The 25,326-nt window shown below is 44.4% G+C and overlaps 1 protein-coding gene across 1 annotated transcript in view; it reads right to left on the reverse strand.

The window, feature by feature from the left end:
• Positions 1-25,326, reverse strand: part of AK8 (adenylate kinase 8) — a 65,296-nt gene continuing 39,970 nt past the window's right edge. The window contains exons 11-13 of the mRNA XM_063316190.1: positions 24,690-24,831; positions 2,337-2,417; positions 1-773 (exon numbers count right to left, since the gene is read on the reverse strand). Coding sequence (XP_063172260.1) covers positions 527-773; positions 2,337-2,417; positions 24,690-24,831 — 470 coding nt within the window. The 3' untranslated portion in view covers positions 1-526. The remainder of the gene's footprint in view (positions 774-2,336; positions 2,418-24,689; positions 24,832-25,326) is intronic.

The following is a 25,326-nucleotide window of genomic DNA, read 5'->3' on the forward strand; positions in this document are numbered from 1 at the left end:
AACAGTTCAAAAAGCTTTTAATAGTGTTATCTGCACAGTTTAAACCAAACAAAGGAATCGGGTGGAAGGGAATCAGATTTTCAGCAATCACAGGGGAGGGCAAAGTAGAAGTTAACAGTTTCCTCCCACCCAAACAGTTTGGGCTCATCCAAATTTCTGCCTACATAACAATCCAAATATTAACTTTTAAAATTTCCCTTGGGAAGAACAAAGGGATAAACAGATCATAAATTATTTGGGGAAAGGGACACATCATCTGCCCTTCAAAAGGTGTACCTCTCCTCCAAATATCATTTTTTAAGCAGGATCACATGAGGGTTTCGTGAAAAGGAGCTAGCTGGTCTTTTCACACAGGAAGGGAAAGAAAATCAACTTTCTATTTGCAAAGTTTTGAGAACTTCCCGCTATTTTTATGGCTTTGCTTGACTTCCCTACTTAGGAAAGCTCAAGTTACTCATTTTTTTTTCTTTCAGCTGTTCTTAGATGGAGAGTTTGCTTCAGCTTCCTTACTAGGGAGGCTGAGATACTACAGGTTCCAGATCTCTTTGACTGGGAGCGTATTGATCACATAACTCTCTATGTACTCAAAGACCGTCTGGGGGTCTTGATCGCCGTTGATAAAAATCGCGTCTTCGAAGGATTCTTCCAGGCCTTTGGAAAGCCGGAAATACATTTCCACTTTGCTCTTGATGGTTTCCTCCATATCTTTTGGATTAATCAGGAGACGGTCGTTGACCTCCCTGGTAATGGCAGGCTTATACAGGGAGTGATACCTGGAGAAGAAGTGCCGACAGCAGAAAACTCAGGAAGGAGGAAGATGTGACACGAGTGCCCAGCAGAGCCCGTGTCATGCATAAGCTTTAAACAAATCATTTCATACACAACCCCAAAACCACTTCCTTAGGCAGACCTCTGCTCTACCATTCTTAACTATTATACTCTTTTAAAGATTCTACATTTTTTCCCCCAAGGCCATTGAAAGGGTCTTCTGCAAGCTCTTGTTTTATGTTATGGACAGTTTAGCTAAATAACAGGGGTGCTCCCAGCCTGAGCATCAGGAAAGCTGCAATCTTCTCACCAAGGGGAAGATGGAACATTCCGTTCCAAGGGTCTTTCTACATCTCCAATGGGTTTTTAGGAAGACGTCAGGCAGAAAACGATGTTCTAAGCAAGGAATCACCAAGGAGGAAACCACGCTCCCACCAAAACTGGCCAGGCGAGCTACTACATATGAACATGCAGCAGACCCCATGCTCACTTGCACTGATGATGGGGAGTTGGGTAATGAAACGTCTGCAAGCGAACAACCAAGCTCAGAGAGCACCAAGGACTCCATGATGTCATGTCTTTTCACTGGAAAGAGGGCTGTCTTCCAGAACCAGGGGACTGATTGATTGATTGATTGATTGATTGATTGATTGATTCCCTTCACTCTCTCCAAGGATGGCTGCTCAAAACAGATCCACTAATATATTCTGGCGCTGAGAACTTTTTCCACCTGGATCAACCAATATTGACCTACTCTTTCTGGTTACCTTCTGCTTAGAGGGAGCAGTTAGATAACTCTAGAGCCTGTCTGAAATGCTGAAGGAAACACAAGAGAGGCTCCTGTCATCAAGACTACAGTGTTCTTTTGTTGAGGTCTGGAAAAACCAGTAATGTGGGTGATGACCAAGCACTGAAGAAACCTTTTCCCCTAATCCTGACATTTATTTGGAGTTGGCGATCTCCTCCCAGTTAGAACCTACCAGATGAGCGCAGACCACAACTTCTATCAATCCCCAACCAACTGGTCACCCTGCCTGGGAATTCCTGGTGTCCCCATAGGCCTGGAAGATACCAGGTTGAGAAAGGTTAGTCTAAAACAGTGTTTCTCAACCTTAGCAACTTTAAGATGTGTAGACGTCAACTCCCAGAATTCCCCAGCCAGCTAGCTGGCTGGAGAATTCTGGGAGTTGACGTCCACACATCTTAAAGTTGCTAAGGTTGAGAAAAACTGATCCAAAAAGTTGTGCGACTTGACTCCTGGAATTTGCAGCCTCAAGGAATGATGGTGTTACCTTCAGTGGCTTTAAAAAGGAATTGGCCAGCCATTTATGCCAGAAGAATGGCTTATCATCAGCTAATAACTGTTACAGTTCAGAGGAAGCTCCGTGCATGAATACAGCAAGGATAAAAGAAGGGGTGACTGTTTCCAGCCTGTGGGCTCCAATGATGCTGACCCTGTTGGTGTTTCCTCCTGCTTTCCACCCAAATGTTGCCGCTCCCCATCTTACAAATTGTCGTTCTTCCATGCACACCCTCACACACTAGCAATATCAAGCAATACCACTAACCTTTCACCGCTGATCGGATCCAACATGTGGTAGGAAAGGCGCTCCAGAATAATTTCAGCTGAGACGGTCAGGAAAAAAACCCTGTGATGGAGATGCAGAACAGTTTCAGTCATCAACTCTGGAGCAAGCCGAGGTTGCTTCCAAGGACAACCCAGTTCTTCAGAGTCATTTTGCTACATAAATGTTGTTGAAAGCAGGTTTAGACCAGGCCCAGCTCAGCTTTTCATTCATTCCGCCCTGCTCTACTCTGGTGGAAGACCATCAAAAACTACTGCTTCATACAGACCTACTAGGAGCATCTCTCCAGCAGTTTCAGCATCTCTCCATCTTCTGTGGTCTGGACCTCTTCATTTTCGGCACTCAGAGACATGGTGCATCAGTGAGATCTCTCTAGGGCTGGCTCTGGATTTTATTGTCAGTTTGATTACTCTAGCCATCACTTTAACGTCCCCGTGGCTGGGTTGGCATGAAATGTTTAACCCAGTACTTCTCAACCTTGGCAGCTTTAAGATAGGTAGACTTTTTTTTTTTTGGCAGTGATCAATCAGAAACAGAATCCTGGAGCCCCGTCTGTAAACCGATTCTGGGAGTTGAAGTCCGCCTATCGTAAAGTTGCCAAGGTTGAGAAACGCTGGTTTAACCCAATGACTGAATAAACCCATTGTCCGAGTCTATACACATGGAACCCTAAACTAAGCATATGAATGAGTCAAGTCATTAAAAAAACACTCAGCAAGATCAACTCTAACCAAGTTTCTTCCATTCTGCCTGTTCAAGAGCGTCTGAATGGAGCGGGGGAGTTTTAAGACAGCAACAGAGTTGGTTAAAAAGGATTTTCTTGAGGCAGGTTTGAGAAGAAGAGGTAAGAGTGGTACTGTTGTAGGGACCAAGTATTGCAAGCAACGTTAGGAGAAAGGTGCATGCAGATATCAACAGAGAGCTAAGGAAAGGCAAGATCTAATATTGCAAAAGAGAAATCTGTTATACGGTGGTAGAGTTCACACAATATATTCAACCAGACCTAGGTCCTAGCAGTCATATTCACGTCACATCCTAACCACAGGGTTAAAGTCTTGTGCAAAACAGTTTATGGGTTGGATCGTGTGAATCCAGCCATGTGGGTTTATCTGGCCAACAGGTCGTGCTTGTTGTAAGAATGCAGACAGTGCTCTGATTGTTTTTGAACTCGTGCCCAATTCATGGGAATCAATTTATATTTGGAGCGGGAGGGGGAGGAGACAGGGGGGAGCTATCTCGGAATGTGAGCTGTCTTCCCACTCCATTTTCTCTGCTTCGCTTTTATTCTGTGGTTTTTATTTTTTACTCTGGCGCTATGCCTCTCAGACTGGTTAGCATAAGCAATAGACATTCACCAAAGGAAACATTTTACATCTGCTGGAGAGGATCCAGCCAGATGAAAGAGGGAGGTTTTTTTTTACTGTGCCAAGCATATAAGAGACGACGATGCGCCTTTGTAGAACTTAAAGTTACGAAAATCATCCTGTTTGCTCTTCAAATGTTTACAGATAATGACTTCCATTCCCATTGCAGGTGTTGGTTTTTGTTTTTTTTTTAAAAAAAACCAAAACGAAACAGTAACAGCCTGGCATGAAAACGCTGAGGAATCCAATGATTTCTAAAGACAGGAGGAGAATATACACTCTCCAACTGTCTTTTATCCCTTACACTCCAAACATTTTGTTTCTGCTTTGTTTCTGTTGCCCAACAACTATAAGGAAACACGATTGTCAGAATGAATAACTTGTGACGATGTGTCTGGAGATGGATATTCTAGCAGAGGCAGAGAAAGGGAAGGAAAGGGGGGAGATGCCTGCTTATACAGCCCTGATAATTGATACTCTTTCCCCATTATATCTCCAAATAAACAAAACAAAACACAAAAAGTGGAAAAGGCATATCAAGCAGGCTTGTCGGGAATGTGAGAAAAGGGGAGGGGGGAAATGTAGCAGAAAACAGTGAGGGAAGAGCTTGAAAACACGCTCTCCGCTTTGCAAAGCCACCAACAAAACGCATCTTGGACGCGTCTTGTCAGAAACCTCCTTTTTTTCTTCCAGTATGTTTATATTTTGGTGTCTGTCTTATTATCCAGTGTGGTGTCAGCATTCAAGGCAAGCAGGTGGAGAGATGTCGCACAACAGCAAAGGGGTATTCCATACTCTGTCTGAAATGACAAGGACCAGATTGTCTTCTCTCCCGGCACCACCCACCACCAGATGAAAGCACGCCAAGGGAAAAACAACAGGTCACCCTCCTTTCTGTTTCCAAGGCAGATCATGTTTGTGAAGGGGGTTGCAAATTTGGTGATGAACTGGGCCTCTTGGGGGAATAGCTTTGGTTTATTTTAAAGATGTTCCTCACCGTTCTTTAGAGGAGAAGACGGTAGAGAGGAACGAGAATCAGAATTTTAAACACGCCAGCAGGGTACTCTGGTTGCAGAAGAAGACATTGTGTCCTTACTCATGACACATTGTCCTGGAAAGCCAAAATGAAAAAAAAATGGGGCAATCACTGGGGAAGAGAAAGAGAGACAGAGGGAGCAAGGAAGAGCAGGAACATGTTGGTGGTCAACAACATGTATGAGCTAATTGGTTTTTTTAAAAACTAGGTAAATAACAAAGAATAGTCAACCACGACATCAGGCTCAGGTGACAAGCCGGTTGGCCAGTTCCTGCCGCAACCAACGGATCAACGTTTGATTGATCCAAAAAGCAGACCCTGCACTCACGGGAAAACGCTAGGAAGGAAAAAAAGCTCAGTCACCAGGCTGCAACCAGAATGAAATCCGATCTCAACCGACTGCCTCTGATCCTTGTAGGCTCCCAAGGCCCATCACCCAACCCAACGTGACTTCAGTTGAGAGCATGGATCAAGGAGAACGTCAACTTTTTAAGTATGCAGCTCTTCAGTTTTACCTGCACCTAATTTATTGTTTTATACGCATAACCGATCCCAGTTTTAGCAGACTCTGGGTGTCTGCTACATACAGGAAATAACAAGAAGAAGAAGCAGCAATGATAGATATTTAAATTATCCAAAGCCTAAGCATTGTAGATGCCCATAAAACTAAACTAGTAATCTCATGGCTGAACGCACCCCATTATAAGATCTGGAATTGTCCAGAAATAAAGAGGTGACAGTTTCAGATGGCTTAATGTTGGGAACAAGGGACACAAACATATAGTCACAATGTAAAAAACAATAAATCTGAGCTGGGGATTACATCTCAAGGCCTCTTAATCTCTACACCAAAATGGTGGCAGATCCAGATGCACATGGTCCCAGCAATTTGCAAGAGAGAATGGTGTAGGATCAAAACCATGAAAATCCAGTCAAGGGAACTAAGTTAGGCACAGCTATCTAACAAAATGAAGGTGAAGAAAACAGGAATTTGGAAACAGGACCTTGGATAGCGCCTTGTAGGCCCCACTGGTGAACATTTGTCCATTTGTGGCTTTATTTGCACAGCATGCTCAGTTGTAAACTTGGTTTAAGAGCAGCCCTGTTCACATAGCATGGTAAACCAAAACAATCAACCCATATTGTGACTTAGTGTGATCTCTCCAACTTGGGTGAAGGGGTCTCAAAAATGAAGTTCCAGCTACACAAAAGAAGGTCACCTCTACGTTAATGGGATCTGAACTGGCAGTGATCGATCAGGAAGAGAATCCTGGAGTCAAGTTTGTAAACTAGTGTTTCCCAAAGCTGGCTAAATTACCCAAATTTGGGTAAAAGTGGTTTGTCTTTGGGGAAAGACACATGAACCCATCAAGCTGACTTAAAGTGTTTTACCTACGTTGGGTAAAAAGGACTTTCCAATAAGCGGTTTTGGGTAACAAGGGAAAAGGTTTAGGAGGCATTGCTGTAAACTGTTGTTTAAAAAAAGAAAAGAAAAATGGGGTTATACTAAAGAGGATTCATTTCATACAGGGCAGATTAGTTCACTTCACCTGCCGGCTGGAAAAACACCAAGGGTCTTCTTCCCATTTGGGAACTAAGAGCAAACTGGAGAACATGATTTGAAGCAGAAGTCCAAGTCTCTTCCAGAAACTATTGCCCATCTAGCAAAACTTGTCAAAAAGGGGTCTCAGGAGGAGGATTTTCAAGTAAAGGGAGTGTAGTTGGCATTCACACAAGATGTGTATCCTCATTTTTGAATAAATATATTTTTTGAACTTGCAGTCATTCAGTTCACTTAATGAACATGACAAAGTGATTCCACTTTGAAGGACTGACATCCAGAAAACCATCAGATCATTCCTGGAAAGGTCAGGTCATCACCATGCTCCAGAAGAGAACTTTGTTCTAAAAGTTTTGGGAATAACAGGTTTTCTAGAGAGCTACCCTGAATCACAAACATACAGGCTGGGTTCTCATGAACCCCCAAAGAAGAAAGAAACCCTGAGTTAAAAATAAGCAAGCATAGCATGTTAATCAAATGCAATGGCTGGGTTAACTGAGCTGGTTAAGTGTGTTGTGTGAATCCAGCCAAACAGAACCAGACAGGAGTTCCAAGCAAAAGCAAATCACTGGCAAAGGGATTTGAACTAGCAGCTAACAATAGAGCCAAGATTGTAGGGAGATCATATTAGGAGGCAGCTGATATGTTGTGGAGATACTCTGCGTATGGACCTAACATCTTGATGTTGTTGTTTATTCGTTCAGTCGCTTCCGACTCTTCGTGACTTCGTGGACCAGCCCACGCCAGAGCTTCCTGTTGGTCGTCAACACCCCCAGCTCCCCCAGGGACGAGTCCGTCACTTCTAGAATATCATCCATCCACCTTGCCCTTGGTCGGCCCCTCTTCCTTTTGCCTTCCACTCTCCCTAGCATCAGCATCTTCTCCAGGGTGTCCTGTCTTCTCATTATGTGGCCAAAGTATTTCAGTTTTGCCTTTAAGTCTGGCTTTATTTCCTGGAGTACGGACTGGTTTGATCTTCTTGCAGTCCAAGGCACTCTCAGAATTTTCCTCCAACACCACAGTTCAAAAGCATCGATCTTCCTTCTCTCAGCCTTCCTTATGGTCCAGCTCTCACAGCCATATGTTACTACGGGGAACACCATTGCTTTAACCATGCGGACCTTTGTTGTCAGTGTGATGTCTCTGCTCTTAACTATTTTATTGAGATTGGTCATTGCTCTTATACACATATATACACAGAGAGAGAGTCTTTCCCTAGATCCGTTCGTTGAAGCTAGATCACCCTCTCTTGGGGATGTGGATATATTATTGTGGATTCCTGGGCTTAGAAAGGGGGTTCAAAGACCCCAAAGCTTCTGATACTTAGTGAATGAGGGTCAGCTCTGGGGATTAAAGGAAGATTTGTCATAGCAGCCTCTAATGCCCCAAGACACCCTAGTTGACGTACCTGGCAGTGGCAATAACTGCATTTCCCAAAATGCCTTGCCACATTCCCTAACCTGGTACTCATGGGGGGCATTATGGGAAGAGGCAGCAAATTGATATGATAGCTCGAAGCAGCCTCAGAGTTCTGGAAACTGGAAAGAGGTGGAACAAGCAGTGAGCAGCCCTGATTCCAGGAATGTTAAAAGCCACTTTCCACTCACTGCTTCTTTTCTTTTTTTACAAGAAGATGACAATGCATATTTTACAACGAATGGCAATGCAATAGAAAAGCCATTCGTCGGATGCTCCCTTTGCTTAAAAACACAAAACAAAACTTTGGTTTCCATGGACCTGTTTCCCACTCGTAACTCTTCTGCTCCACGTTCTTTGCAAGAGAGGCCAACCCTGGTGTAAAATCTAATGTGTAAATTGATCATTCTGTAGCTTCTCTCGGCTGGGCTTAAGCTTTCTTCAGAGGCACATCTGGTTGGAACAGATCTCCTGGTCTTAACTCCTTGACGGCCAAGTGATACTTCCTGCAGAACATCCATGGGTCTGAGAAGAAGATTCAAGAGAGAGAGTTGGGTTCTAGTCTTTCTCCTTGGAATACCAGCACTTGGTTGGTATCCCAAGACAGTGGGCAGCTTCTTTTAGCCCCCAGAATTATGCTGCTTAACTCCCCCCTTATTTTTGCCCTAAATATAAGCCTTTGGGATGTTTTTAAGCCCCCTGGCCCAGTGAAGGGAAGTGTCAAAGAGAAGGAAAGCTCACAAGATTTCAAAAACTGGGAGGAAAGAGTGATGGTGGGTCTGGTTAAGGTGGCGCCAACCTGTCCAAAAGTGGGGTGACCAATCTGTTTTTTCTGGGAAGTGGCTTGATCTAAAGAGAAAATAAAATCTGCACCTTGGTAGCAACCAGGACAATGAGGTTTCCCCCAAGCTCAGCCAGGTTAGCCAAAAACCTAGCAACACCACATCCTGGTTTTAATTTGGTTAGTTTTTTTGTAGCTTCGTGCACTCTCTCCTTTAGACCTTTACGGTGCACGGTATTGTGTCAACACAGCGAAAGCTTCAACTCCGTCGTCAGGTTAACGGCGTTTTTGACCTCAGCCAATATATTTAGCAGGGGCCGAAGTACCACAACAGCTACATCCTGGAAGATTGGTGTTCTTTCTAAAATGGAGTCTAACTTCAGCACGACGTGATGGGAAAGGTGGGAAGTGTTGCAAGGCTAGTCACCAACACCCAAAGCGCAAGGCCACAGAGGACACAGGCAGGAAGAGTGGATGAGCCTAAACAGGAAGGAAAGAGACCTGGTGGTCCCCAAATGAAGAAGGATTGGGATTTTTCAAATCTTCCACCACCACCACCCTTGCTTGATCCGAGAAAACTTGGAAGCTTATCCCCAGTAGGAACATCACCAACACAAGCCAAGGGGGAAGCTCTCCCCCCTTATTCCAGATTCACGCAGAGCAAATATTTTAAGGGCCTTGAAAGGCCTCTGCTGAGAATACCTTTCCAGGCATTGCTTGTGACCCCGTCTCTCTCCTCCTTTTTTCAACTTGGCGAGCTAGCTCCACCAGCTTCGGAGACGGGCGTCACACTGCCCTCTCTCATTTTTATTCACGGCTCGCTCTCCTCACACTCGTTTGTTATTCCATCATTGGCAAACTCACCTGGGAGGTTGTTCTGATGGCACTTCAGGGGCACGGAAGAAGGAAGCCACAGCTGGAGCTGTTTCGGAGGCTGTTTAGTCCCCTCCTCCCCAAAACCCCCCTTCCTTCCACTGCAAGTTTCATCACAGGCGCAGCCTTGGAGAGGCTCAACCCCACGTGGCTGGAGAGACCAAGAAGCAGAACTTGATGGAGCCCTCTTGCTTTGATGGGCTAGCCCAAGGCATCGCGCTGTTCCCAATGGCCAGGCCGTGACGACGGAAAATGGGATGTTGGGATCCTTGGGGGCCACAGAAGGCCTACCCAGCCATATTGAAAATGGGTGGCGTTGCTGCAAAGGACGGGAGATACACCTGTCTCTCTTTGTGTGGGTGTGCCCAAAGCTTCCCTTTGCTTTGCTTTTCCAGCAGAAAGGGGAAATGGATGGCTCCACCATGAAGCTCAACAAACTTCTTGTCCCAGGTGGCAGATCGGGAAGGGTAGGAGGATGAGCTTAAGGCACATCCTGCTCCAGGTCACAGCGGGGCTGGGCTCACCTAACATTCACACAATATGTGATACTCCAATAAATAAACTCTATCCTGGCTTAATGCGGTGGCCTGGAGCTAAGTGGATGGCTGGGTTTCCAGAATCACAAACTATCCAGCTGCATTTCAGCAGAGAGTAGCATGTTGGGTGAAGCTAGTCCCTGTGTCATGTCTTGGGGGGAAAACTCCCCTTGCACATGAAGAAGTAAGAGAACAACCAACTCTTGATCACCTTTGCTATTTATAAGCCATGTTTGTGGACTGTTTTGGTTTTCCTCTAAAGGAAGAATTCCTGTATGCAAAATATTTGGTCTTTGCACTGATTGTCAATCGGTTTCTGGGTCCAATTCGACATCAGGGCTGATGTGACCCTACATGGCTTGGCTCCTGTGTACCTTTAGGACGATTTCTTCTGACTTTTATCCCAAGGCTTCCCATTCCTCGGAAGGTGGAAAGGATGGTGGGCTGGAGCTGGTTCTCCCTGGTGGTTTATGAGCTCCTCAACTTGCTAGCCTTTTGTAAGGGTGTTAAGACCATCCTGCCCCATAAGGACTTGACTTATAATGTCAGTTCTGGACTTCGATACAATACAATTGTATTAGACCGTAGATTTACTGACTGTATGTTTTGTTGACCTTCTTTGATCGTTTGGGGATTGTTTCATAAGCTGAAACAAGATGTTCCCGGGCTCAAATCCACTTTCCAGAAAGAGAAACCAAAACAAGCATCCAGGTTGGGCCCTTATATATCATATATCATATATCATATATCATATATCATATATCATATATCATATATCATATATCATATATCATATATCATATATCATATATCATATATCATATATCAGCCAGAGATGGAGGAACTGTTGACAGGCAGCTTTACCTCCAAATCTGGAAGAACTTCCATGAGTACATTGTAGCTGTTTTACCCAACTTGCTGAACTGTGGTTGAATTTACCCATTTTTCTGATACAGAAGCCTAAAGCCACCAAACCTAGAATGCCAAGCCAAAAGCTAATCATGGCTAGCATTGTCAACCTCAGCATGTTGTATATATGGACCCATCCAAATCTTGATCTGCGTAAACTTAGCCAGGGCCTGCCCAAGATAAATTGTTCCTCTCTACCCTGAGACTTTCCCTTTTGCTGGAACTGTCTTGTTCTTAATTGTTGTCAACTACTCCAGAATATATTTTCAGCTAAAGAACTGCTTCAGACACATTTTGCCACTTCCACCCAGTCAGCCTGGGTAAAAGTGGCCTATTAGATGGCTCAAATAAACTGGACACTGTACAGGTTTTATTTCCTTGAACCTTCTCTAGGAAGGCAGAGGAACTGCAAGAAAAAATGGAATGTAATCCTATCTGTCATTCTGAAACAAAAGCAGTCCTGTGCTGCACCCCTAACAATCGGGTACAGAAACTTTCATAAGGGCAAGATCTATGTCCTTGAATAATACATTTTTTAGAGGAAAAAAAGACACACCAAAATCCAGGGAGGGGAAAAAAGAATCAATGATATGTCATTTTACATGCATGTCAGAAGTAACCAGTTTCTTAATAGAGAATAAATTCCCACTATTTAAATACTGTCAAATTGAACCTTTCCAGTTTAATAGGGTTCGCTTCTGGGGAAACGCAAAATAAATCTGATTAAATATTTATATTTCAGAGTATTAATTAAGAGGATGGAGGGAAACAGAGACTCGTGCGGGCTGGTGGAGGGGCGGCACGAAACAGTCCATCAAGAGAACCCCAATATGTTCAGCGTGTCCCCTGGAAGCTAGGAAAGAAATTCCACAATCAAGTGTGTAAATGTTCCAAAAAAGGATACTGAATATTTTATGAATATTTGTCATAAGACAGAAATAATAACCACTGTGCACAGCTATTAGAATTAATATTTATGCAACCTAGCATGAAATATTCATGGGGACAGAGAAAGGGGAGCCCCCCCACCCCCAGTAAGACAAGAAATAATTTACATTGGGTTCGGTTTACCCGCCAGCTTGATGTTTAAAGATGGGTTGACAAGGCTGCGTATGAATACGTCAGTCACTTTCCACAGTGGGTGGGGTGAAGGGAAGGAACGAAAAAGAAAAATGGGTGGGTGGGTGGGTGGGAAGAAAGGGTCCAAGCAGTTGACAGCTCGCAGATTGAGTTTCTGACAGCCCTTTTTTAAAAAAAAAGCCTAAATGTCCCTCCCCACCACTTTCTCCTTTTTCCATTGCTAGGGGCAATTCTGTCTTGCCAACCGTTCACTGGCGCGCCCCTTCCATCTGCTGAAATTAACGAATTAATGAGCGCCGTTACATTTTGCAGCGGGGGCCCCAGGAATGTTTACTGGTGATTAAATTATAATGTGGCCGAGCTGTATAATTCATGAGCCAATTAAAGGAAGTGTTAGTTGATTTGATGGGAAGCACAAATACAAAAAGCATTTAACTAATAGGGAACCCCATCCCGCCGGCCCACTTCGGCTTTCTCACATTACGCACCTAATTGCTCAACTTTATAGGGCTGTGACTGATAGCCATGCATATTTCATTGTTCCCAAATACTTCGGTTGTTCGCATCCATGTCTCTGCTGTAATATGTCAGAGCCTGGCCAAACTTCCATGTCGCTAAGGAGTTTCCCCTTGAAGGACCAGAAGGTTGGAGGTTGGATCCACCAGACAGAAAGAATGGGGTACCCAACTGGATGACATTGAGTTCAAAATTTTGGGATTAGTAAACATGGCGCACAGCCATCTTCCCCACAATTGGGTTTTGCTGCCACTTCCCCGCACAGCGTACGCTCAGACAAATTGCAGTCCACTAAAATTTTCTACATTCTATGCAGCCAGAACAGAACACAATCAAGCATCATGGTTCAGAGCGCCAAACAGTCAGGGCTGGACTCAGAGCCTGCGTTAAGCCACTGGGGGATGAACCAGGATCTGTTGATCAAAGCTGGGCTGAGTCAACACGCTAACGCCAAACCCAAAGAGGTCCTATTACGGTTTAGCATGGGGAATTCGAGTTGAAGTTCAAGGCCACCAGCTTCTACCAAGAGAACACGCAGATAGGTGGGTTGCCAAGAATGGGCAATCCAGAAAGTGTGCGTGCCCACACACACACTCCCTGTTGGCAGATTGCTGCACCCATTAAATGCCACTCCTGACCATCTCCAAGGCTAATCAACGAAGACAAATCTCAACAGAAAGCAGATATAATTTTGTAAGGGCAAGAAGAAGAGGGTATTTCGGAATGGGCCTGCCCATTTCAAGGGAAGAGACCCTTCTCATGAATGCTGAGAACCTCTTCTCTGCCTCTTTGATCCTGTTCTCAAAAGGGTAGAACTAAAAATATAAGCGCTCCCGAGGAAAGTATCTGCCCCCCAGCCGTTTTTTGCTGTTTTCTTACATCTTCTGGAATTCAGTGTTCCTTAGTAGAAGGGCTCCAAATTTCATCCTTTTCCTTTTTTTTTTACTACTACGAAATTCCTTCCCTTCCATTTCCCCCTCCTTCCTTCCTTCCTTCCTTCCTTTTCCTCCAGGGAGGAAAAAAATGCAAATATTTGCTTTTTCTTGATGACCCTCTTGCTTATCTTCTGCTTCTTGGGTACCATTCCCTCCTGAAGCCATTGAGTGTTTGTGTAACAAACAGAATGAAACCAGGACATCATCTGACATGATAATGGCTTTGAAAATCAAAGCCCCACAGCCAATTAGCTTTGCCTCTGAAAAAGAAATCACTGGGAACAAACGAGAGCTCATTTTGACACTCCATTCAACAAATCTGACCATTCTATGCAAGGAATGCTGAGAATGCCCAGAAGGATGGGCTGATTTTTTTTTTAAACACTGTTGACCATTTTGGGTGGGGTGAGGAGGAAGGGAGGACAATTTTTCTTTATTTTCCTAACACCATTGGCAATTTTGGTTTGCCCTGTCCTTTTCTTGGCTGTTTCTAGATACTGCCTTCCTTCTTTTGAAACAGATGGAAACGAAATGTTTGCACTTGCAAATGTTTTTGGCTTGCAAGCAGAGAAACTTCAGGAGTTGGAAGAATGGAAAAGCCCTCCGCAGGACTTTTGGACCAAACGTAGCCAGCTGGTTAAGAAATAGCAAGGCAAGGCAAGGAGACATTGTCCGTGAAACAGAAAACTTGCCAAGAGCCATCGCACCAAAATCTAGAAGGGAATTTGTCTTCAGGATGTTAAATATCCTGAAGACAATATTCTTATTGGGCTGTGGGGGATGACAGCACCAGATTTTTAAAGTTTTGGGGGTTTTAAAGACTTTACTATTTGGATTTTATGGAGTTTTTAATATACCACTGACAGCTGCATAATCATGTGAGCAGGCAACATACGGACAATTGTAAATTTATTATTATTTCTTATCATTCCTAAATGCTCCTTACTTACTCCTTCCAAAAGATTGGTGAACTAGGATAATATTCTCTCTATATTAGTTTGTTCAAGGCATACATAGCTCTAACAGTTTCAGAACTGTGGATCTAGTTTGGAAACACCTTTTGTCATATTCCTGTCAAAAAAATCTTCTCTCCCCTTCCTTAGGGTAGGAAGGATCCATCTTTTTACAACATAGTCCTTCCAGTTTAGCAAAGGGAAGAATCTGGCTGTAAACTGCACAATCGGCTCATGTTTTCCTGAGATCCTCATGTTACCAGCACACTCTTTGCCCCTAAAATAAATGAATAACCAGGAAGGGGTGGGGGGGACATGGCTCAGACTAGAGGATGCATTTAGAGAAGACCCTCAGAAGATCACCATCTCTGGCAAACCACCACCACCCCGCATTTATTTCTTGCACAGGTTCTGAAAATTCCACAAATGCACTGAAGCTTCTCCCATCTCTGTGTCAGGTTAGCAAGGAAGTGGCAGTTTATGGCTAAGTCTCTGTGACTTAGCCTCTAAATTAGCATCATCATACATAAAAAGAAAGGAACACTGAAGGGCGAAGCAGCAGCCATCATTTCTCTATGAAAAAAACAAAAAACAAAAAACCAATGGATGATTCAGTGCGGACCTTTCAGATGGAATTGGCTTGGCTGTGCTGATGGTGTCCCCCCCTCCCCTTTGAATGACTAGCTCTTCAAAATGAGATCCGTTGGGATACCAAGCATGACAAAAGGGACTGAGACATCTCCTCCAGCTGATGGGAAGGAAAGTCATGAAAAGGTCCTCAGTGGGTGAAGATAGTGGGTTTTCTTCCTCCCCATTGTATGCATTTTCTAAAAGGCCCATCACAGAGGTCAAACTTTCAACCCCTTCACTCTGGCTGATTATATTTTCTCTTCATGGTTTCTGATGCCACCTTGGGACAAGGACTGGATGGAGGTCTTAACGATGCTACACATAACCACGTGGTTGCCACACTTGCCAGGATCAGTAGCGACTTAGCCCTGGGTGTGCAACCCTTCTCAGCCCATGTTGACTAAAGGCCTCACATTCTCACAACATGCTAAGCTTGGCTACACTTAGTTAGGTTTTCTCTGGCTTAGCTGTTCGTAATGGTTGCCTATTCTAAAACACTATCAGACTCATGAACAGGAATTCAAAGATATCTGATTTATTAAAGAATAGTATGCAGGATCACAGAGAAAGCTGAGAATGATAAAAGCGCGCCAAATTCAAACTAAAAACCCTCGGTGCAAATGAGATCCCTCCCCCCGTAGAACCTTCCCAAGCTCACAATCCCAGGCGCTCCTAACGGCTTCTGATGGTCTGCGGGAAAAGGCCTTGAACAGAGAACATAACCCAAACACATTCCATTGTACTGATTTCACATACAGAGCTTGGTACAAGGTCTCACAGCAGCTCCTTCCCAAACAGAAACACGCATCAGCGCCATGGCATGTGAAACGTTACGATGTATAAACTACATTGGATCAGTGAACATGACACTGTTGGGTTAAACTAGGTGATGGACCAACATTTTCTACAAATCCAGACAAGGGATCAATCCAGTCACTGGACCGAGGATGTTGTATGAATGCATACATGCCTACACGCACATTTCTGGTTCCTGTAACATCTTTGTAGCCCACAGAGCTCATGCCTAATCTGATGACAGATTTCTTTGAAGACAGACTTCCCAAAGGGCTGTAAATCGAGCTACATCATGTTTCATGACACCTGCTGGATGTCAGATAGAAGGAAAAATCCTGCTTCTTGGTGTGGCCAGTTGGCTAAACAGCAACTTAAGAATCTTGAAACTGAAGGAAGGTTCACAACCTGTCATCGCTCTGGGGAGAGAAGTTGGGGGGAAACACCCAGAAGCCCTTTTGTACTACGGTAAGTGTTGCAAATTCTTGGTGTGGTTAACGGAGTAGCAGGGTGTGCTCGAATGAAATCTGGGCTGGTGCAGATCTCTGTCCCAACCGGCTGCTAGGACAGAGGCTCACTGCTCCCAGAGAAGAAGAACATGGTGGGAATCTTATTTGCAACCTGGTGCCGCTTCTGTTGGCTCAAGAGCTGCACCAGATTTTGAGGGCTGCATTCCAAAAATGGGGCCATTTGGGGAGGGGGCCCCAGGAGTGTAAAGGGGTGGACCTGGGTGCCTTAAGCATCTGCAAGACATAAAACCACCAGAAGGCTTTTAAAAAGAGGGTTGTTTTTTTAAAAAAAGTACATCTCTCCCCCATCGCCTTTGCAGTTCAAGAAACAAGGGAGGGTCCCTTCTGAGACATTTGCCAGGTCCCCATTCCTTCTGTGGGTTCAGCTGCATGCTGTCCAACTGTTTCCCTGACTGTGACTCTTCCCATGTCTCCCAAGGTCATTCCCACATACCATTACATTCCCAGTGGCCAACCAGATGCCTTGAGGTACTCCCAACCAGATGGAGAATTCCCTCATGGAATTCTTCTGGATTTTTGGGTGGGCGGGGGCCTCTACCAAAGCCCTCCATCCATCCCTTTCTGTTATGCATTTATGTTCTTAACCAAAGGCACTTGGACCTCTGAAGTATTAAAGCTCTTCAACAGAGAAAAACCAGCTATTCTTCAGGCATTTCGGCATTTCCAGTGTTTCAGCATGCTCCCTTATTTGCATTCTTGACTGAGACTCACTGGCCACTGTAGAACCCACAGCTAAACTGCTGAGAAATGGGAGTTGTAGGTGAACCCGGAGAGATTTAGCCCCTCATGTGGAACCCCTTGAATTCTTCTACGCGAGTGAGCATACTTGGGACAGTTGGCCATGATCAACTACCCAATTCTGGAACCGTGCTGGACGATGGATTCTAAACACAGCCCGCAAACATCCAAAACAAAACCTTCAAAAATCCACAGAATCGGGTTATAAAGACCGGTTTGCCTTCTCCGGCAAAATACCAGTGCTGAAAATCCACCGGGTGCAAGACGAACCGTTTGCAAACCAAACCATCCCATTCCTTGCCCCACAATTGACCATTAATCTGATTGGGAATGAAGCAGGCCTGCTTGCTCATTCTCTTTCTCTCTTTGCCAAACGCTATTCCTTCTAGGTAATCAGATCGCCGTTAATTAATAAAACTGTCAGGTTAATTGTCCCAGTCTGGACATCCTTATCCAGTCTGTAATACTAACCCCCCAGCATTTTCTCTCCCCCTCCCCCCCCCGCAGCCCCACCACCCTCCGCCCTATAGCTTCCAGCTCAATTAACTTAATGCTATGCAAATGAGAGGCTCTCCTCACCGTTAGCTTCTAGCCCGCGAATGTTAATAGCATAATTGGGCCTTCAGTAAGGTAATTAGACACGATTTCTTCCATTAGTCTTACAAGCCTAATTATTGTTGATGGGAGAGAGGGGACTTCATCCCGCCACCGCAGGCAAGGCAGGGCATCTGGGTTAAAGCAAATATAGACAAAACATTGACAACTCAAAACAACTGCCAAGATCTATAGCAGGGTCAGACCGGTGGAGGGGATGGGGGGTGGGGGGGAAGGAAGCATTGCTAAAAGCAGCATGAACCACCTCCTAGGAGCTGTGAGACCAGGGATGGTGGACACAGGGAATTCGGCAGTCCCTACCAATGGCGGGAAAGGATACTCATTTTACTGCACACCAATCCAGACATGAATGGGACCTGCAAGGATGCTTTTCTGCATTTGTTCTCCTGCTTTTTTAAGGGCCCGCAAGGTCAACAGTGAGGGTGGGATCCTCAGAGACTAGCAGCTGGCACAAAAGACGGAGGCTCAAAATTCAAGGCCAAAGGTTCCTTGTGAGCAACAGGAGAGAAAGGCCTTGGACTCATGCAGAACAAAGGCATTCCTGGTTGGCTTTGTTTCAAGGTGGTCACTTAAGGGTGAAGGAAGAATTCTTTCCTCGGGGCGGTTGCGCAACAGGCAGGGACTGGAGAATTTTCCCTATCTCTTGGAAAGCACGGTGATGTATAAATCCAGAATCACCTTCTGCCCAAATCTGAGCATTTTATAGATATATGGATTTGGGGGGTGAGGAAAGAAAAGAGGGAGAAGTCATCTTTTCTCCTCTACTTCTCCTGAAGCATCCGAAGTCATGCAAGAGATGAACTTCAACCTTACCACATCCTCATCCGTCGGTCCTAATTCCCCCTTTTCGAGAATGATGTAGTTTTCTCTCCCAACGTCAGTTCCTTCTCAGTCAGGACTAGAACGGCCTCATCTGTCCAATACTTTGGTTTCTTCTGAGATTATAAGCTTGTTGACTTGCCACTGCATGTTCTTAACAAGATATTTCTCCAGGAAAGTGGGTAAGTGTTGCCAAATTTGGCTAGCTCAGGAACTCACAGCTGGTCTCTCTGCCAATCCTCAAACCTCCATATCTGCTTCCAGTGTCTGGAATAGGGCATTTGCTATGGCATTGTGGGTTGTAGGCATTTTAATGCATACATTCTCCATCTCGTTCCTCCGTGATCAGCACCTGCAGACTGTCTTTTGCAAAGGAAAGCTACTTCATGAAAGGACAATCTGATGTTTTTACATACAACAACGGCAGCAAGACTATTATATGCTCAAAAGTGGAAAGGTTCGACACTACCCCCAATGGAGGAATGGCTGGTGAAGATGATGGAACTTGCTGAGATGGCCAGATTGACTTCCTTGATCAGAGAAAAGACAATATCTACCTTTATAGTCGACTGGAAACCCCTTATGAAATGGAAAAAATGCACTGAAGACTTGTGGTTTTGACGATCAGGAAAAAAAAAAGGATAATAGAAAAAAGTGAGCTTTTTTGGTAATCATAGAGTAGGAGATAATTTTGTAATCATCCTTATATTTGCTGCAGAGAAAATCAGAAGCTTCTTCTTTCTATTTCTTTTTATTTTTTCTCATTGCATTTTTGTGTTTTGTTTTTTTTCCTTCCTTCCTTCCTTCCTTCCTTCCTTCCTTCCTTCCTTCCTTCCTTCCTTCCTTCCTTCCTTCCCTCCCTCCCTCCCTCCCTCCCTCGCTCCCTCCCTCTATTTTGTATTAATTTGTGTTAGCTTTTACATTCTCTTTAAAACTTTTAATAACATTTGTTTTTTAAAAATGGGACAATCTGATGTTAATTAATCCAGCCACCCAAAGACTGTCTAGGGTATCCTCTTCTCCTTTTTAACCCCCTCACCTACAGCCCTTCCACAGCCTTTCAACAACCTCCTGAGCACCGTGGACTTCAGAACTTCCCACATCTAACCAGAAAGGATTTTAATTAAGTCACGTACTTTCATTTCCACATTTCTTTCAATTGGTCACAGAAGAGAGCAGGTAAATGTTAAGAGGAGGAAGGGACGGAGGATTTGAAGTTAGGTGATCTTTAACCAAAATCTTTCTCCCCACACAAACCAGAACATCTGCGGAATATATATGCGGCAATAAGTATGCCAGCCCACGTCTGGCAAACTCACATATAATGGCACCCTGCGAAGGTCACCAAGGTTCTATTAGCTCAATTAATGGAGGAGTAAGATAAGGCTAATGCCTAGCTCTTCAAATGGCTAAAGAAAAGAGCTGGTAGTAATAGAGTTATTAACCTCTCCCAACCGTTGAATTTTGCTGCTGGTTCATACTCCATCTCCTAGTTCAGGTCTCCATTAATAGGCAGCTGATTATCTTTAATCCACCCTGAAAACTAGCAGCGGAGATAAGAAAGCCCAAATAATATCCAAGCGGGAGAAAATAAAATCCCCCATTTTCATTCTTGAATTGCAGCTCTCCAGCCACCCACCCCCCACTTTGATTTTCTTTTTCTTTTTCTTGTTTTTTTTGGGGGGTGCCTTGATATTTAAACATCCATCCTGGACCCAAGTGCAGGAAAAGAAAGGGGTCTTTCCTGGAAAACCCGGAAAACACTGGCCACAGGTAGCTTCCTTTTAATACGGATTCCAAAAGCTCGTTTTTTGTGAACTAAGTATACGTTTCAAAACTTACTGGAATTTTCTCACCTGAAAAACCTAGAGTGCGGGCTCTTTTTCAAAAGAACCTTATAGCCCTGATCAGCCAATGCTGATTCGGATGTTAAGCACGGGTAAGGAGAAAACGCATCTCACCAGTGTTACTCAGAAGCAAAGCCACCCACATTTGCACTGAAAGCTGCAGTGAATATTTGCCTCCCCGCTCCCCACGTAGGTGAGTTACTACTGGCATCAAATTAGCTGGTGGAATTCGCAAGGCTGGGGTGATGTCAACTCTTTGCCCAAAGGGCTATTTTTCTTTTTTAAAGAGAAGACTTAGTCAAAATTATGGCAGACACGTTGGAGGACCAGGAGCGCCAACAGGAACATCCATCAATGGAGACTTGACGTGGAGGGTTGCCAAGAGGGACCTGGTTGGTCAGTATGGGAAACTGAAGGTTGGAATCAATGAACGTTTTGGTATGAGCCAACTCTTACATCCATACTGAAAGAAGACTAAGCTCCATCTCTCTTTATATTCCAAGCAAGATGCTTACACAGTAAGATGCTCATAATTAGGAACTGACTGGGAAATGCTATACTTATTAACCCAGTGCATCAGTGATGGGCAAAGCAGATATCCAAGAGTATCTATCTCAGTCATGGAATAATGCCACCACCCCACAGGTCCTCTTCCATGACGAAGGGTGAACCAAGACTGGGTTTGCATGGAAGGATTTTAAGCGCCCTTCCAATTCTGGCATTTCTACTTTTTTGAGCTCAGAACACTTTCATGCCAAGCACACACCTTTTGCATCCCACCACGAGGCCTGACTTCCATACTTCTAATAGAAACATTCAGTAGATCAGGCAAACCTGAAAAATCCCCACCAAGGAACAATTTTCTGGAGGCCTTCTCAGAAGTTCCTGGTAATTTCCACAGGGCCTGTTCCCGAGGTGGTGTGCATAGCACTGCAGTCTAGATCGAACTAGGATGCCCTGGACTGATTCCTACGAATAGGTTCTTAGACACCATCATTTATGTAGACCGGAAGGAGACATTTTTGGTTCTGACTGTTGGCGACCAGCGGAAGTCAAAAAGCCCTCTGAATCTGGGCCCTAAAAGGCAAGACTATCGCCAAGCCAACAGCCTTTCTTTCCTTTATTATTTCTTTCCAAGACCTTGAAGCTGGAAGAAAGAGCTCCCCAAGTATTGCCCCATTTACATCCAGTCTCCAACTTCTTAGGAGCAGCATATTTCTTCTGGTTATGGCAGATCTTCTGCCTGGACTACAATCGGTAGGCAGAAAAGGGTGTTTCAAGTGGGTATGAATCCCACAATTACCCCATGTTTCCAGTGGTGTTTGCAGGTGTTTAAGAAGTCAGCACAGGCCTTTCTTTAAACCAGATTGCTTCCATCAGCTGGCTCCAGGATTTCACACACATACAACAGGGTATGCTAAGCTAGGCTCAAATAGGTTGGGACAGTTCGGGGTTCCATGTTCTTCATACGAAGTCAATGATCACAATAAAAGATTTGAGTTGAGATGAGCTGATGCATTCAGACCAGAGATTCTAGCACAGCTTCCTCCCACCCCAAATGCATTAGACTGAAGTCCATTTTTCCCTAAGCATTGGAACAGCAGACTGGAGACTATGGGAATTGTGGACCAACCTGTCTGCAGACTGCAACCTCAAGAAAGGGAAGCATCCAGGCATTTACACCCCACGCAACTTCACTGCTCTTCAAATGAACACCTATCTCATCAGCACTATCCTTTTTGCAAATACACCCATCTTTCATTGGGATGCTTATTGTCTTATAATTGCCTTTTCTATGTGTTGAACCGATCCAACTGCCTGAACTGGCGGTCATAAATGCTGCTGATTACGGCTGAACTGAATTAAAGAGAAACTAATCCATTTTTTCAGGAAAAGTCAACCAGCGGACATTTTCCCCATCTTTTTTCAGCATGGATGTAAGAGTTGGTTCATAGCAAAAGGTTCACTGATTCCAACTTTCAGTTTCCCATACTGACCAACCAGGTCCCTCTTGGCAACCCTCCATGTCAAGTCTCCATTGATGGATGTTCCTGTTGGCGCTCCTGGTCCACCAACGTGTCTGCCATAATTTTGACTAAGTCTTCTCTTTAAAAAAGAAAAATAGCCCTTTAGGCAGGGAGTTGACATCACCCCAGCACTGCGAATTCCACCAGCTAATTTGATGCCACGTGAAACCAGAAAAGGGACTACTTTTTTGCTGTTCCGAATATTCTTGCCTTGCTTTGTGACCCATGCCAAATCTAATACCTTTTCTGGGGCAGCAGGAAATAAATTATTCTCATCTTTGCCTGAGGCAGATTGCAGGATGCTAGAGCTGAAGCTAGATCTCACTCTCTTTCTCTCTTTTTTATGATTACATATTAAGAAATTTTATAGCCCAATTTGTTTCTTCTGGTTGGCGGAATATCCCCCACCCACTTCACTCAAATAACTTGATTTTTCATTCTTCCTTGCTATCAATTACTGGTTTGTTTTCTCTTCCTTTCCATAAATTGAAGGAGCCCAGAGACTGATACTGTTCAATGCTATATAATTTAGTAGTATTTGCAGCAGCTTTATGGGATGGAAGTCAGATAAAACACAGTATTTGAACACGAAACCATTTATTACTTCTAAGAAACAGACATGCGGGTTGATGTCCTGACAGTAATTCTGCTTTTTGATCAACTAGAGAGGCCAACGTGCAGATCCCAGTACAGAATAAGCAGACCTTTTCACCAATAACTTTGTTTAGGGATGTGACGGGATTTTAATACACTTGATATATATGTAAATTTATTTTAATCTAATTTCAGCAACCTGAGCTCACCTAAAAATGAGAAAAAGGCGCAGCTGCAATTGGTTTGATATATACCCCTCTGCTTCTGTTCCCGGATTGATTTCTAAGCACTAATTCTATTTCAAGGGGTTGGTTGTTTTTTTCCCCTCTTGGTGTTAGAAACACACTTCACTGCAGGCTGAATGTTTTGTAACTTGTGCCAGGAACAAGTGATTTACAGCACAAGCTTCTATCGTGCAGCTACGTGTGATTCTGCAGACTGTTCCTTTCTCATCTCTTTTCATGGAAGGGCTGGTACGTACCAACCTCATCAGTCCCCCCACTCTCTTGGAGGCCAGATCTGGCCCTGAGATAAACACCTGCACCTCTCATTAGAATCAACTGGAATTTCCAAATTTGCCTCTCTAGGTGGACCAAATTTAACAGAGATAAAGCCTTTCCTCACATGCCCCAAAATCTCTGGGTTTAATACCCAGCCAGGAAAGACAACTGGGCCACTTTTGATTGTATTGGTCAGACCCTGCCTCAGCTCTCGCTTCTAGTTTTGGGCACCACATTTAGCAGAAGATCCAGGAAAATTAAAAACAGGTGCAAAGACGAGGAATGAGGATGATCAGGGGACTAGAAGCAAAACCCTCCAAAGACAGAGGGAGCAGTGGGGTCTGGTTCGCTGCAAGAAAAGTCAACTGAAAGAGGGATCACACAGTAGAAGGTCAGTATTTTTTTTTTCTTGAGAAACCAGGAGGGAGGAAAAAGAATAACAGGCTCAAGTTACAGGAAGTCAGGTTGGGAATGAATGGTAGGACAAACTGCTAAAAGCAGCTTAACAGGGAAACCAATGCTGAGGAACATGGTAGGTTCCTTTTCAGTACATGTGTTCATGCCTTCTATTAGGAAAGCTTTAATCAAGGTCCTTGCACCAACCAGAAAATTAGACCAGATGATCTCAAGGCTCCTTTCCAACTCTATGGTTCTATAGATTCCATGCTAGCTATGGGATTCTGGGAACTGGAGTCCTAATCCATCTGGCAGGTTCCCAGGTGGAGATGGCCTACCAAGATAGGTAGGTAGGTAGGTAGGTAGATATAAATGATACACAACCAAGTCAATGGATGATTTTCATCCATTTAAGAAATCCTCTTGCTTTAAATTGACCATACCTTGAGCTGACTGGTGTTCTCCAGACATGGAGGACGTCAACTTCCATCATTACCACAAAGCCCCAGCATCCCCCCAGGCCATGCTGAGATAAATGGGGATGATGGCTGCTGTAGCCCAACACAACAGTATTTCATAGGTAGCTGCATCTTAGATATGTATAGGAAATTTAATTTTTTTTTATTCCCCCTGCCCCAAACATGACATTTGCCTATTTTTCACAGTGGCTGACCTTTTAATTAGCCCTAGGGTGAAAACAAAAGAGGTAAACCATTGCCTGAAAGCTGTTCAGGGGCAGAGATTGGAAAGAGCAAAGGTCTGTTTGCGTGATTCATCCTTGTCCCCTAGCTGATTCATAGCAGCCTGCAAAGGAAAGGTTGGCCGGCCACCCGTTGCAAGGGTCAAGGCTCTAATCCTTCATATGTAGAAGAAAGGGGATCTGTTACCTGTTTGGAAAAATACCAGCATCTGGCATGAGTTTCGCTTGGTCTTCATCCCTTGGGAAACCATGGAGCACCCATCCTCGGATGTAGCAATCCAGCCTGTTCATCCGTTTCGACAGGAGTTTTATGACAATTTTGTCAGGCACTAGAGCAGGAAACAAAAGATTTTGACAATGAGCACTGTCAGTTGATAACAGGAAGCTAAGCAGTGGGAAGCAACGAACTACATCAACTAAGCAGGGAAGGCCTCTGATCCTAATTTGACATCTTAGCATAACGCACAAATGCACTGGTTTAGAATGCAGGAATCTTGGATCAGGCCATAACATTAGGCTGGCCATGTTTCCCGGAGACAAAAACGGGACATTGGGAGGGCAGAACGGGGCAGGGCTGGGCGACGGGCTGGGTCGGCAGGCAGGAACGTCTCCGGTTTTCTCGGGCTGGGAATCGTCGGATTGCTTCGTTTGCAAGAGGCAAGGCTGGGCTGGAGAGTCTAGCAAACGGTTGTCCTGACAAGCCACTCCTCCTCTGGCCGTGCTTTTACGTTCTTTTCTTCCTGCCCTTTCAAGGCAGGAGCCGATGGGCTCACCCTTTGATCACCGCCTATCGGCCGATCCCGTTTTTTCCTTTTTAGGTTTCC

This window comes from Candoia aspera, chromosome 16 (assembly GCF_035149785.1).
Source record: "Candoia aspera isolate rCanAsp1 chromosome 16, rCanAsp1.hap2, whole genome shotgun sequence".
In the NCBI taxonomy this organism is placed as follows: domain Eukaryota; kingdom Metazoa; phylum Chordata; class Lepidosauria; order Squamata; family Boidae; genus Candoia; species Candoia aspera.